General features: G+C 42.6%; 1 protein-coding gene across 1 annotated transcript in view; it reads left to right on the top strand.

Moving 5' to 3' along the window:
- The window catches only part of GMCL1 (germ cell-less, spermatogenesis associated 1), a 105702-nt gene that overhangs the window by 38261 nt on the left and 51186 nt on the right, over positions 1-16255 (top strand). The window contains exons 4-7 of the mRNA XM_018554417.1: positions 1638-1734; positions 5133-5230; positions 8395-8507; positions 11500-11565. Coding sequence (XP_018409919.1) covers positions 1638-1734; positions 5133-5230; positions 8395-8507; positions 11500-11565 — 374 coding nt within the window. The remainder of the gene's footprint in view (positions 1-1637; positions 1735-5132; positions 5231-8394; positions 8508-11499; positions 11566-16255) is intronic.

Raw genomic sequence — 16255 nt, 5'->3', positions numbered from 1 at the left:
GTTAAATGTCCTATAATTTATTAATTTTTTTCCTGATGTATTCTGCAAGTGTCTCCTATGTGTACAGCCCAAAGCTGAAGTTTAATCTGCCTGAATATATATATTCCTACGATTCGGAGAAAGTTTTCCAGCTTAACCGATCAAGGAGATTTCGGCCAGGTATACAGTGAAAAAAAATCGTTGGGTTCCCATCAACTGATCTATAATCGTACATAGGACCATTTTGTGGATGATTTCCAAACGATAATCAATGGGTATATGGGCACCTTAATGCTCTTCCCAGCTAAAACCTTGACACAGTAGTAGCTATACACTCCATTCAACACAAAAATAGGTTTGGTTTGAGTTGGACTCTAAAGCAGAGCTCTACTTTCAGCTGGAATACTGGCTGCCTCTCTGGTGCTTTCTTCCACCAAATGGTCAGTCTTCTGAGTTGAATGAGGCTCCGTGTCAGTTACCCCACTTGCTCTGAGCCCAGGCTGTCATGGACAAGGGGTTCATCACTGTGCCAGCGTAGGCGCAGACAACTACTGCACCAAATGGCACGCATATGTCATTACATGAGCGCAACTCTGGCATGCTGGCATGAACCTTGGTTATATGTCCTATAATTTATTAATTTTTTTCCTGATGTATTCTGCAAGTGTCTCCTATGTGTACAGCCCAAAGCTGAAGTTTAATCTGCCTGTATTTACCTCACCTGTATTTACCTCACCTTTCCCTCCAACATGCTAATGATTTTTTTTAAAATAAACTCTTCATGTTTTTCATTAAATACCCCATTTTAGATTTAGTGATGTCATCACTAGGCTTCTGTGCAATGCAGGCAGATCATGGCTGGAGCAGGAGGGCAGGGTGCTACACATAGCTTCCCAAAAGCATCACAGCACCCTGCCTCAGTGCTCCTCACGTGCAATGCAAGTAGTGGACTGACTCTTGGGAAGGGTTATGCAAATTTTAAATTGCCTTGATGGGTGAATGTTGGGAAGAATGGGCCGCATATGCATGCTGACTGCTCTAGGTAACACCCGCATGGGATGGCTGACTCTCCATGATTGAAAGAACCGACATTCCAATGAATTAAAGGGGCGGGACAGGGACAGTCGGGCTTGGAAGGAAAGAGCGAGATGATTCTGGACATCCTCCAGCCAGGAAATGAGGCAGGTTCTGTCTGAATGAATTCAGGTTCCAATGCACCCTGAGAGAAGTTCAGTGTGCATTGGAATCAGAGCAAGATTTCAGTGCAGGAGAAAGGCCGGTAAAACTGTGCAAGACTGAAAAGGCTGGAACTTGGCTTCAATACCTCTCATCTCCTTATTGCATCCATGGACTCCGCTCCCACCCAGCCTGTGAATGGACAATGAAGGAGCGTCTGTGCTTTCTATGTATTCTAGAACCCTTCTGCACATCTTTATCAGGCTATTTATTCCACAGTGTCATGACAGGGTGTCACCAGGACAGGAAGTGATGGCAATTCTTGAACATAAACACATTTAAAAATAAAAAATCTTCTCCTTTAGTCTAGTTTGGCCTGGAGGTGCTCTTTCTACTGCTTTAGGGAACATTTACTTATTTTAGGAGTACATTTGTTGTCATTGCAGCAGTTTGTAATATATGGTTTCTCTTTCTTTGGGCAGTCTGGATACTTCTCCAGTATGTTCTGTGGCTCCTGGAAAGAGTCCAGCATGAATGTGATAGAACTGGAGATTCCTGATCACAATATCGATGCAGAAGGTAAGAATCTTGGAAACAAAGTTCTACATTGACAAACACCTGGCCATCTATTCATATTCCCCTTTCTCTTCCTTTTTTTTTAACTTTCTACCCTTTTTTTCAAATTATGACTAGCACCCCATTTCCCCCCTTACTGAAGTGTGTTTTTATATGTGCTCTATGACTTAACCCCTTCATGACTGAGGCCCTTTTTTTCATTCAAATGTCCAAGGACCTGTAGCACTCCTTACCGGACTTCCCATGTGGAGATGTGGGTGCTCGCAATGACTACGGATGGCGCCGCATCAGATATAATCGTTGGATATGGATGTCACCAGCACTCCAGAAACGACAAAATAACAAAAGATTTTAGTGAATCTTCATTTTATTCACTCGAAAGGAATCAAGCGCTTTCGGGGCCGCACAGGGTCCCCTTCATCAGGCTTAAAGTGAAGTACACTGTACGTCGTCAGTCACGAAGGGGTTAAGAATTCATCATGTAGAGCAGGGGTGCCAACAAGGTCGATTGCGATCTACCAGTCGATCGCCATGTCCTCTCCTCCCGCCGCTTCTCTGGATCCCCGCTGCTCTCCCCAGCTGGGATCCGAGAAGAAGTGAAGTAACCGGCGGCGGTGGAGGGCGGAGGATAGAGCCGCTGTCACTAACTAATGCAGAGCGGTGAGGAGAGAGAGAGACGCTCGGCCAGGATCTGACAGCCGGTGCCTCTCTCCCCTCACTAATATTTCCCCGAAGCCCCCCCAAGAGTAAAAAAAAAATAAATAAATTATGAAAATGTAAAATAAATAATGAAAATAAAATAAATAGTAATAAATAAATTTTAAAAAACTTTGTTTTTTTTCCCTTGCCTCGGCGCAAAAGGAGCTGGCTACGGCTATGCTCCCGTGGTGCTCGTGCGGCTGCCGGCTGAATGTGTCAGACGCTGCAGATGGAAAGGTGCAGGACACCCCATGTGCAACGTTGGCCACACGAGCACCACGGGAGGACAGGACTCCGGGACCTGTAGGGCACACTGGAATGTAAGCCGGCCGACTCCCTGCGTTCAGGTGCGGGAGGGGGTATGGAGCTGTATTGAAGTCAATGGCATCGCCCACATTGCGATCGCCCGCACTCGGAACGCAGGCACATTAGTGCCTGCATTCCGGTCCAGTGCGATCTGCAAAAATAGTGCTTGCAGCATTTTTGCGGATCGCACTGGACTGGAACACAGACACTAATGCAGGCGATCGCACTGTGGGTGAGGGGCCTGCCTGCGCAGCCCACGCCCCCTCCCGCCCCTGAATGCCGTTGTTTTTTCGTTGGTAGATCTCAATGAGCTCGTCATTTGAAAAGTAGATCTCCAGACAAAAAACAGTGGGCGCCCCTGATGTAGAGGAAACAAAGAAAATAACTTCACATTTTCTGTGTTTTTAGGCAGTATTGAAATGGGCCAGTAGATGGCACTAGCGTTCTGATGTTAGACGTCCTTTATATTCCCGTGCAATGCCATCAGAAGATCATTCTCTCCAAGAAATTATCTTCTTCCTAATATAAAGGACTTTGGCTGAAAAATAGATAAAACTAATTTAACAAATGTATTTAATATGTAGATATTGATCTAAATATGTTACTTAACTTTAATCTGGAATGTCATTTAGCAAACATTGGTTTATCTTTGATGACTTTAATCCAACAGATGAAGGGTTTGGAGGGAATAAAAAGTTATTGATTAAACATTATCTACACCATAGACTGGGCATGGCCTACCCCTATTACTTGCTGGGCTCACATCTACCACACATGTGCCCACCAGTTTCCTTCTGGCACGGACTGAGCTGGCCACGTGCTGTGACTCAGCAAACAGCACACGTTGTTTAGATCAGTTACGCAAGGGGCAATGCTTTTAGTTTGTTTTTTGTTTTAAAATACTTATGCGCAATAGTAGATTACAGACGTAGAGCTGTTTGGGTGGAAGGCTCTGGGGTCACACAGCCAGACCTCGGTTCTAAGGAAGGTTTGGTTTTTTCTAGTCATATTCTATGCTACTTTTCCCCGTTGCTAGCACCCTCAGACTCCTCCTCGGCTTACTCCAGCGTACTCTCCTCTACCCAGATATCCAACTCTCCTCTACCCAGATATCCAGAGTGAAATTTACTTGTGTAATGGCTGAATTTATGGGGTAAATGTCTAACCTCCTTGGAGTCCTCAGAACGCAGGGGGTGCAAGTGGGCCACCTCTTCTTCCACCTTGCAGACCCCTTCAGACCTCTGCTTTTGCACTCTCTGAAGAAGATACCGGGCTGCATCCAATTATGTAGACTGGAATCTCTGTTCTAGCTGCAAGATGGACGTATCTGAGGATTCCTTTCTTTGATATGGTCCGGTAGCAGAGAATGTATCATTTGGGGGTGTGTTGTAGACATTAATTTCTTTGGTCCTAACATATATTGTAAAAATTGTTTCCCAAAATTGTTATATGGGGACAAAGTATCACCAGATATGGGACATTTTTTCAAGGTGGCTTTGACCTCTTCAGCACTGGTAAGATAGTAAGGGGTAGATTTAATGAGGTGTGCTTGGGCGTCTGTACCAGTTGGTACATTTTGTTAACTCTCAGACCAGTTCCAAAGAAAAATCCTACATTTTGGATAAACTGAATGCACGGCTTTAGCACAGCTGTGGTATTTTATATCCATAAACCTCAGGCATTCCTTTAAACAGAGTGATCTTACTGACTATAAAATGGGTGTATCACAGGAATTGCTGTCCAAAATTGTAAATTGTATTTTAAATGGTATTTGCTTCCACTTCCAAGGGCTAGTTATGTGCAGAAGTCTGCCAGTTTCAGTGGAAACATTTACGGTTCACGTGCATGGCTACTTGTGGCTGTACCATGTGAATTTTGATCTATTTTCACCGCCAGGGTGCCCCAGGTGCTGCGTACAACCTCCCATAGAAGCCAATGGCTGCATGCAGGTATACACAGGACTTGAGTAACCACATGTATGTGTACATTATAAAAGTCTGGTGTATACCCGCATGCAGTCATTGACTTCAGTTGGAGACCCCCTGGTGATGGAAATATACTGGAATTTACGTTGTATGACAGACGGCCATGTAAAAGAGCTCTTAGGGAAGTTCATGGCAACTACTAATGAACTAGCTTTCAACATGTACTTGGTGCTCGGAGAAACTAATTTTGCAAACCTTTTGTTGTCCTCCATTTATTTATTTATTTTCTTTTAGAATGTGTCTGATCGTTCTTTTTTCTCAGACTTGTATGACCATTGTCCTGTGACTAAATGGCTTGTGGAAATGTTAACCCTTTGAGTTTGAGACTAATTTTCTTGCACAGATAGTACTATATGCTCTGGTTGCTGCTCTGTAGTCTTCCGGGTCCTCATACTCAATCTTTTCTTGCAGCTCTGCAGGTGGCATTCGGCTCTCTATACAGAGATGATGTCTTACTAAAACCCAGCCGCGTCATAGCCATTTTAGCAGCCGCCTGCATGCTCCAGCTGGTAAGTGTTTGTCTTTATGATGTTTGCTTCCTCCTGAGACTTTGCCGTGTTGAAATTAAATATTGCCTGGATTTATTAATCAACAGAGGCTTAGTGACTATACATGTCTGCTGTATATTTGTATCCAAGACTATGACGTCTGCGTCCCATTATGCTAAGATTTGTCATTTAGACTTGTCTGCTCTGAACTTATGTGCTAAGCATGATATGGCACTCTTGTGTGTACTCAATACTATGAAGCAAAATGGATGATGTTTGTAAATCTGATGCTGAAGAAGTATCAAGGCTATGTAGATTTTAATGGGAACATCCTGTGGGTAAGGATATTATATTCTGAATGTATTGGTTACATTCATTTTTCTGAGAGATGAAGCCTATTGTGCTAGACATGATGCCTACAGAGCCAACATGATCATAGCTGTGTGCATATATAAGCAGTAGACAAAATGCACTACTATCATGTTCACACCATATGCCCAACTTACAGCAATAGTTAGCATAATACCTAGTGTACTAGGGCTGCAATCAATGATTATTTTCACAATCTGTTATTTTTTCCATGTAATTGGATAAAAAAAGAAATACCATCATTAATTTAAAATAAAATACACAAATGCAGTGTTACAAACATCAAGTTTACTTCAGAATAAAACTATGCACAATACTTTGCAATTGGAATGCACAACATTGCCGCACCGTGCGTTCCAGTGCAGGCAATCACACTTCTGCTGGGAGGCACGTTTGGTGCCATTGAAATGAATGGCATTCCAACGCACCTTCGGCAGCAGAATTTGTCAGACCGAAAATGGACTTTTCCCCCACCTTTTTTATTTTGGGGGGAATAAATGTATTTTAAGCACATAAATAACTTCAGCCAGGGAATGACAGCTGTCAGTTGCAAGGTAGTGGACGGGTGAAATAGCCAGCTTGCTATTGGCTATTTCATATTGCAATAGCCAATAGCAGACTGGATATTGCACCAGCCCACTGCTTGCTGTGCCCTCCTCCTGTGCCACATTTTACATTCTGGGGCTACTGCTGTGATATGTTCATTAAAAATGGCTGCCATATCTGTGATAAATGTGGAGGTGAATAAGACCCCTTCTGTGTAACTTGTGTCGCAGACAGAATTTGGTCTGTGGCAATTCTGCAGCAAAATCATATACAACTTGCTGACAGTTGCATGAATCTGTTGCAAGTTGCACGGAAGGGAGATAGATTTCTAGTGTCTGACACCCTCAATGAATATCAGGGATAGTTTGCACTTAATTGTAACCGTTGAGGCATCTTTGCCTTTTCTCCATAAAGGAGCTTGTGTCCTAAATGGGATGTGCTGGAGATTGTCATCTACTGGCCATCTACGTGTTCACACCATGTCTGCTTATGTATGGTGTGAACAGGGCACATCAAAATCTGTTTTCTATGTGCCCTGTCCATACCATACATGTGTGATGGTGTTCTGAAAAATGCAGCTCAGTGGACATTGTCTGAACAAGCCCTACAGTCCGGTTTCAGTTGGCTTCAGACAGCTTATTAACACTCCCTGGTTTATATTTAAGTGGGACTGGCAGGCTGCCAAGATCTGCATAGCAAAAAACAAACAGATTTCTACACCTCTGTTGTAAAATTAAAAATTAACTTTCTCCACATTGCCTATAGCTGCAGAGGTCAATGGGGGCTTGTTTTAAAGTGTTTTTACTGTTTGTTTGGAGTGTGCAAATACTAGATGACAGGCTCACCTTACTTTTAGGGCTTGTTCACACCAATTGCCGTCCCTTCCAGAGCTGTAGCTGCTGGAACCGAACCACAATCGCTCACAAAACTTTCCCCTTCATTCTGGGGCGGGAGGGAAGTCAATGGCACCGCAGCCACTCCCCCACCCGCAGTGCAATCAAACGTGTGGCAAAACATTGCCTGCGTTCCGTTCCACTGCAAACGCAAAAAAATGCTGCTTGCTCTTTTTTTCGTGTTTGCAGGCAATGCTTTGCCACGCCAATGAAGCCGAGCCATGGACTTCAATGCACCACCACGCCCCAATCTGCCCCAGAACGCAGGGGGAAGTTTTGCGAGCGATTGCAGTGCGTTCCAGCAGCTACTGCTCTGGAATACACTGCGTTCCAGAGTGTTCATTGGTGTGAACAAGCCCTAAGAAGTATCCAAGGCAGACAGCACCCGGGGGCATGGGGTTTTATTAAAAGACAGCTTCTCTATTGATTGCGTGCAAAAATGGAAAAAAGGGCCTCAGTCATGAAGGGGTTAAATTCAGTATTTACACCAGTTGCCTTTTAAATACATGTGATCTCTTTAATAATTACACAACTGCATTTATTGTTTGTTGTGTATGAGGTTTTTATTGTGTTTGCCTGGAGTTCAGCTTTATTCTTTAAAAAAAAAAAAAGCCTGCACAGCAGCTGACAAATAAAAGTCCATCTTTATAAATGTCTGGATTTTAAAGCCAAGTGGTAGAAGACGATATGTTCAGGCTGTCAAGGTTTTCTCTTATGAATCGGGTCCTTGACAGACAAACAAATCTGCTGCACTTTTAAGTCCATAAATTCATAAAGGTCGCTTTTTCTTTATCAGCAACTGCTGCTGAAGTGCTGACTTTTAAGAGAGAACCAGACTGCCTCTTCAGCGGAAAGCTTAACAAGATAATAGTGTGCTGACTTCCCCATCCCCTGCAGCTACCATAAGTTTCATTTCAGAGCCCTGTGAAGATCTAAGCTGCCTGTGTGTCATCTGCCAAAATTCACCAGTACAGAACTATAGATAGTGGCTTTAAAGCATGTATTTGATTACATAGACATGCTGATTTTTTAATGAAAGGTTCAGTGGAAGCGTTGCCGTATTTCCGATGTGTAGATGGCCCATGCTGCACACACGGTCAGGAGCAAAGCTCTTGCACAGTTTCAGGATGTAGTCCTTGCAGGAAGCATTTAAATCCATGCCATTATTAGCGGCATGTAATAGAGAAGTTTAGTAATTACTCAGTGTGTGGCATCAAAGAATCTTTAGATATGGAATCTCAAATGTTCTAGATATGAACCATCTCTGCTGGTGTGCCTGCCCAATGAACCCATGTACTAGAATCCTCTATCAGCGTTTTACTGGAATCGCCAAGTGTTGCTGTTTTAAACTCCGTGCACTGTTTGTCTTTCTCTTAGGACGGTTTAATTCAGCAGTGTGGTGAAACTATGAAGGAAACAATCAGCGTGCAAACCGTGTGTAGCTATTCCACAGCGGCGGGTGTGTACGGGTTAGACTCTGTGAAGAAAAAGTAAGTAAAACATCTTCTACGTCTTTCTGTAAACCGGTCATCTCTTTAATATGTTTCAACTGACAAAAGACCAGAAGACCAATTTCTAGATGACTATGTGAAATGCCAGCCGCCAAATGTTTTTGAATGCCAAATTTGTTTCTAGCTATGTGGCACATATCCCTTCCCACACTCTTCCGATCAGTCATGTTTTCCTGAGGAATGCTTAAGAGCCAAATCAGCATCAGGGAGGACACCTTGTTTTTCATTGTCATCAGCAACAGAATTGTTTGCGTGTAGGAGTGCAAATAAACCCATTTTCAAGATTTGAACAGTGAAGAACAGCCTTTCTCAACCAAGGTGCCTTCTGGCTTTCTCAGGGGTGCCCCAACATTTTCTAATGCTAAGACTCTGAAGGGGGGAACTCTGATTTAAAAAGGGGGCTCCTGATTTGAAGGGATGCCTTTGTTGCAAGGGAGGAATCCCACTTTTTTGAGTGATTTTTGCCTGGGGTCTCCCCTTATATTTTAGACTGGGGTGCCTCGAGATTTTTCATACTTTTTAAGGGTGCAGTGAGTAAAAAGTTTAAACGCTGGTGGGGAGTTATGTAAAGTAACATCAGTAAAATGGTAGTCAAGGATGAAATAGTATCGTCGTGGCCGAAGGGTCTGGCCTGCAGCTCTAAAGATTTTAAGCACTAGATCTCTGTGCTGATTAAACCTGGCAAAACTTTGTTATAAATACACCTAAACTATTATACAGCTTATATAATGTGTATTCATACTCAGAAAATACGCCATATTTGGACAAATTGCAGAGTCCAAATGACCTTCTGTTGCTGAATGTATGAGCCTCAGCCTCAATCTCGGCTATCAGATTACTGCAAAATAGTTAGTCTGAATTGCTTCTATTGATTGTCTTTAACATAAGATATTAATACAAGATATGGGCTAAGGCAGGGCTCAAAATTTCACGTTCTGAACTACTAGCCAGTTCTTAAGAGTTACTGGCCACCAGTTGCCCCACCTAACCCCTACACTGCCCTGGCTTTAACTCCGCCCCTAAACACACCCTCCTAAATTATCTCATGAAATAACACTGTTTAAATGTTTTTTTCAGAATAAAGTTACAAAAATAAATATTAACGTAACGTAATGTAAACATAAAGGAAAATAGCGAGCAATAAAAATCAGAACCCTCCAACGCGATAAGACTCGGGACCCTCCAATGTAATAGACTCAGGACCCTGCAACCCATTCATTTTACTATTTCATTAATTATTAAATAATTAATATTATTTAATTACTAATATTTACTTAATGATGAATACTATTATTTAAATATGTGTTTATTTAATGTGAGCACTACACCTTGTGTTATCTCAAACCAAAACCTAAATACAAGTGCTGTGCTACACTACTAAACAAAAATCTGTAAATCCAATCACCAACAATAATGTGAAAATAAGAAAAACTGTGATAACATCAAACACACAATGTAATAAATATGATAATTTCCTCCATAAAAGCACAATGTTCTGTGAAGATATAACTTCTCAGCGGCTGCGAAGGAGTGGTGGAAACCTCTGACTTTTTCTTTTACTAAGCAATATATAGTCTCTTCACGTAGCATATTGACTTGGGGGCGGGGTTTGTACACAGTTTTCAGGCCTAAAATGTGGAATATAACATGGGTACAAAAAATGAAAAAAAGGCCTCAGTCATGAAGGGGTTAACACGATAAGCTATATCTCCATGGAACATTGTACCTTTGTGCAGAAAATATCATATTTATCACATTCTGTGTTTGCTGTGATCCCAGTTTTTCTTCACATTTTTGTTGATGATTGGACTTTTCTGTCTCTTATCTCTTAGTTCTCTGGAAGCGCAGCACTTGCATGTAAACTTTAGTTTGAGATAACACATTGTACACACAGCCACTCGCCTACACTCCCCCCTCCCCCCGCTCAGTGCTTCTCATCATCGCCGGCATCTGAACTGTTAGTTTGCGACTTCACTGGGATATCCAAAGCAAACAGGGACACGGCGCTTCCAGCAGTGGTGTGGACGTGTCTGTCGGCGGGGCAGCATGAGGCAGAGAGAGTGTGAGCCCTAATACACCGGCTGAATTTCCACTCGTCCTCACTTCAGTTCCACTCGCAAAATGGAGCAGGCGAGTGGAAATTTTGAACTCTGGGCTAAGGGCTTGAACGTTCATGCAGATATCTGCTCCAGAGAAGGAAAGGTGCTGTGTGTAATTGCATGCAACCACGTGGAACTCCCAGTGGGAGGACAGTGGCAGCACGTAGTTGCATGCCGACCTGAACCTGCCCCGGCCGCACCTGATCGGTCATCATTGGAAGGAGTTTGCTTCTGAGTTAGGAGGGTTTGGCTGCTAATATTTTTAACGTTTATAAATGTTTCCAGTTTTATATACACCCCTGAACATTATTGCTCACAGATTTGGCCTTTTATATCATGTTGCTCTATAGCCTTTTTTTTTTCCTGTAAGCTGCCGTGTTATGCTAAAGAAATGCTAGAATGACCCATGTATGTATGTGTATATGTATATATATGTGTATATATATATATATATATATATAGTACGATCTCATGAGCAGGACCTTCCTGTATTGTAACTGTACTGTCTCCCTTTATTCTGTAAAGCGCTGCATAAACTGTTGGCTCTATACAAGTCCTGTATAATATTATTTATCTGGCTTGTGCAATCAGAAATAAAAACTAGTGTGCTTTGATTTATATTACAGGGTGACTGCTATTGTTATCTGCTGCCCATTCAGCTTCTGAGTAATTTTGAAAGTCAATACCACCCACAGGTCTTATTGAGATTCCGGTGTGCATGTCCCCGGAAGACTGGCAGCTAGAAAATGAAGCGGTCTTCCTGCTTGTCGTATGATACATAACTTCATATTATTTAACCATTATTGGAAATGTACAGATTTATGTAGTATTTTAATAGCCAGCCATTTCACCAGCTTTCTCCCTTATCGCAGGTGCCTTGAATGGCTTCTGAACAACCTAATGACTCATCAAAGTATTGACCTGTTCAAAGAGCTCAGGTAAGAGACTGATGGACAATATTTTAGTCTTTCCATGCTCCAGGGTTACGTATGAAATCAATATCGCTGCTTATCTGCTCATTATTTGTATTGATTGGGTATTTCCTCTGCTTTTTCTAAAGACCTGCCTGTCCCTTTAAAGTTTCCCGTTACATTATTTAGTATTCGCTTGTTAACCTTTTGAGCATGATTGTCAAGGAGAATTCTGGTGTCTCGGAGCTCTCTGCCTCTAGGCTATTGGGTTTTCTCCCTGGGAATGAAATGTTTACGGTCTTTTTCTCCTCTTTACCAGTTTGTAGTCTTTCCTGTTTAGCATGCAAGAGGCATGCCTTGGCTTACTTTTAGATCCAGGTCGTTACTGTCAGTCATATATTTGTCTTTACATAAGCCAGCAGTTTCTACTCTTTTAGAGTTGGTGTCCATGAGGAGTTCTCTGCTTTTTAAAAGCACTTGAGTGTGTATCCAATAGCTCTTTGTATATGCTGAAATTACAGCAAAGTGTTTAATTGACTCTCAAGCTGATTGACGCCTTTGGCCCAATCTGCAAATGGCAGATACTGATCTCTTTCACCGGTCAGAAAATATGAATGGTTTCTCTATTTAACTTCATTATGATGTATATTAGACTATATGGCTGACAGTTTTTGTAGACATCTGGCCATCACATTCCAAATGCAACCGACCCCCCCCCACCTTTTTTTTTTTTGTAACTATTACAACCTTTTTTAGATGGTTTCTACAAGATTTTGAAGTTTGTTTGTGTAATGTATGCCAATGCAGCCAAAACTCCACATCAAACCATATATTATTAGAGCTGGCTTTGTGCACAGGGGCTTAATAATGTTTACACTGAAAACGTTCTTCCCCAAATTGCTTCCACAAGGTTGAAAGGGCAAAATTGTCTAAAACTGGGGTAGGCAACCTTGGCTCTCCAGCTGTGCTGAAACTACAAATACCATCATCAGGGCTTGGAAAATCCACTCGTCCTCTCGTCAGAGCGGTGGAGCCCGACAAGCAGCTTCCCGGCCGGCCGTTGTTTACATTCAAGCGATTGAGCGTCTCAATACGCCCGCTCGCTTGTATTACCAGCAGCTGTCACTGCCATTGCCGGTCCCAAGATCCGCTGTGCCCGATGCGCCGGAACCGGCATGGCTCTGTGACAGGAGCTCAGTACAAGATCAGTACATGATCTCCCTTTGATCTACTCTCCAGTCCCGGAATGCAGGAAGTGATGTATATTACATCACTTCCTGCATTCAGTGTCACTTTCCAGCTACAGAAGCTAATGAAGCAGATCTCTGCTTCATCAGCTTCTCTGGGGGTCGCTAGGTGACATTAAGGGTCTTGGAGACCCCTGATGTCTCCATAAAGAGGACCTGTCATGTACATTGGCTTTCACATAGGGGGCTTCTTAGCTCCCCCATGTGATAGCAATAAAGTTGTGTAAAAAAAAAAGTAATACAAAAATTAAAAAATCATTAAAAAAAAAAGCATAAAATTTTTTTTTTTTTTTTTAAGTCCTCCGCCCCCACATACACATGCAAATATGCGTCGGGTGCGCCTATTGTGCCGCACATGCTACATATAACCGCGAACGTCTGAGTGTGAGCAATCATTTGAGCCGTTAATTACTGATAACAGTTAACTGATGAGCGGTAAAAGCGTTTAATGCGTCGCCTATGGCCAATTTTCAGTGTGGTAGTTTATTGCGATTTTGCGGGCGCACGCAATTTTAAGGCTTGACATGTTTGGTGTCTATTTACCCAACTTGACCCCGTCTTTTATGTTTTACCAAAAATATGGGTAAGAATAGATGTTTTATAACATAACTTAGGGAAACTTTGTGTTGTAAAAAAATAACCCCCCCGCCCCCTGTGGTGATTTGATCTACCTCCAAAAGAAAGCTCTATTTGTCCCCAAAAAATGTTAACATAAATTGCAAGGCTATAGACTGGCCATGCTGACTGGTGACATTTTTGACTGACTGGTGAGACACCCTAAAATGCTTCAAGCCCTGACCCATCATGCTTCTTCCTCTGGGAGTCATGCCTATTGCTTGCAATGCCTCATGGGATTTGTAGTTTCAGGACAGCTGGAGAGCCAAGGTTGCCTACCCCTGGTCTAAAATGTCTTTAAAGCCCTTTGACTCACTGCATGCGAAGCCGTGAGGTGCAGACGTTGGCATGCAGTGTGAGAGCTTGAGTAGCTGAGCGTGGCCAAATGAAAGACTTCATCTTCAGCCAATCGGCTCACGCATAACAACTCAATGTACTTCTCATCCTGACCGATTGGCTGAGGATGACATTTTTCATCTCGGCACGCTCAGCTATGCAAGCTCTTCCAAGGTGACCCGCCGGAGTGAAAATTGCTAGACACACTGCATGCGAACATATGCGCGCCACCACTTCCCTTTGCTTCGCATCCGCTTAGCGGGCAGTGTGTCACAGGCTTTATGCTCTAGGATTAACACTGCCACTCACTAGAAACACCCGAACGCAATAATTTGGAGGGATGGTGTTCATATATGTTTGGTCTCAAAGCATACATAATAATGGCTTTTGTTTTTGATCACCACTGATTTTATAGATCTGTGCTCCTTCATGAAAGTGTATTGAACAGTGTAGGGGCTGATTTGGTTGCTAAAGCAACAGTTTCATCTTCCACAGACCGTATCGTGTATCTGTTTCTCATAAGAGATGAGAGAAAGGCATACAATCTGACATGTTATTTGTAGCAGGATGGTCTGTTTATCTCCAGTTTGTAAAAGTTCCCTGTTTGTCTATTGAACATTGCTGGAATAATTATAGGGATTTGTTGGACAGCCACTCTTATTTTTATGGTATTCTTTTTGTAAGTCATCCTTTTACAGTCAGTAGTACACATGGGTAGAGCTTACGTGAGCTTATCCTTCCTGTTTTGTAAAAAATGTCAATACCTACCTAGGAAGATTTTTAGGAGGCACGCTCAGGACAGTTACCTTGTTCATAGGGGCCAGCAAAACTGATCGATATTCTGTTAGCGTGAGGGATCTTCTCTATTTTTAGGCTATGTTCACACCATGTCTTCTGGAACAGGTCTGCAAATGCAGTGCAGTGCATTTTTACCGCGATTTACCCAAGTTCCGGGGGTTTTCTTTTTGCTCAAAATGAGCTTCCAGGTGCAGTCCAGTGCATTTTGCACGTTCCGGTGCGTTCCAGACCAGAAAAAAATAAGACCTGCAGTATTTTTTTTTTCGGTCTGGAATGGAAAGCACTGCATAGGTGTTAACTGTAGCCCAGAAATCACATGGGGATACATTGGGATGCATCTTTGGTCCAGGAACTGACTGTTCTGGTCTGGACATCGTGTGAACAATCTCTTGGGTATTCTCAAACCGTGACTTGATAACCATTCTGAAGGACTGAGATGTTCCAATATACCGGATGTGGAATCCTTTTCTGGCTGATGCCTAGAATTGTATGATATTCATTCTACCCCCTACGTGGAAGGAGCTTAATCCGATAATAACATACTGCAATGAGAATAATGGAGAGCTTTGTGTGTTTTGAACGGAAGTTTATTTTCACGTTACCTTTTCTGCCAGCACCCGGTGTTTCAATCTTTATTTGTGAAAGTCGTACTGAACCATGTGCTGTGTTTTACTGCCAAGCTGAACGATTTTTGTCATGTTTATGCCAGCACATTTAATTATCTCCCAGTGACAGAACCGCATTTTTGGATCTAGCTGCCACTCTTCTGTTAGCTTGAGGGTTCCTTCCCTCTCATGTTTCTTATTACTTTCAAAGAAACCTAACTGGGGTTATTACTGCAAAGGGTTCCTAGGCAGGTGGTGAAAGGATTCTAGATCTGTTGGTAGTCGGCTGTATCTCTTCCATTCCTGGGCTGCACTGGATGAGATTTCAACTGATGGTTTACTATCATTTCTGCCAGTTTATTGCTCTGATAAGGTGATCATGATCAGGTTTTTTATAACTTCTTCCACAAACAAGAAGAAAAAAAATATTTTTTGATTTTCAAATATTTCCTGTAAGCAGAATTCTCTCCTACTCATGGTAGCTTGTATATCTCCTCTTCATATCTCCCCGTTTCTTTGGGAGCCTTAAATCCCCAGCTGATCCAGAGGAATGTAAAGCAAAAAATAAATTAAAAAGCACTTATGAAGTGTGGTCCAATTTGCTGCAGTAGGGAAATAAATCCTTTGATGATCCACAAAGATATTCGGGGACTCCTTAGATCAGGGATAGGCAAGCTCTGGCCCTCCAGTTGTGGTGAAACTACAAATTCCATCATGCATCTGCTTCTGGGAGTCATGCCTGTGGCTGTCTGTCTTGCAGTGCCTAATGGGATTTGTATTTGCAGGCCAAGCTGTTCAGCAAAAGTGTCAATTTGGGTTGAGACAAACCATTTACCAATAGCATGGGGGGCTTGTAATGGTCCGATTTTATTCATTTATGTAAAACCTTTATTCCAAAAGGGGGAAAAATTGTTTCTGTAACTGCTTAAAAAGTGTTAGCTGGAGTTCAGATTTCATTTGTTAGTCAACTCCATCTAAAGTTGGCCATACACTGAACGATATTTGTTTGGTTCTTGATAACATGCGCTCGGTGGGTGGCCCCTTCTCGACCGCTCGGCGGGTGGCCCCTTCTCGACCGCTCGGCGGGTGGCCCCTTCCCGGCCCGTCGCGGGGGGG

This window comes from Nanorana parkeri, unplaced genomic scaffold (assembly GCF_000935625.1).
Source record: "Nanorana parkeri isolate BGI_ZX_2015 unplaced genomic scaffold, ASM93562v1 scaffold157, whole genome shotgun sequence".
NCBI lineage: Eukaryota > Metazoa > Chordata > Amphibia > Anura > Dicroglossidae > Nanorana > Nanorana parkeri.
Note: the sequence above shows the minus strand (reverse complement) of the source record. Positions and strands in the feature narration are given on the sequence as shown.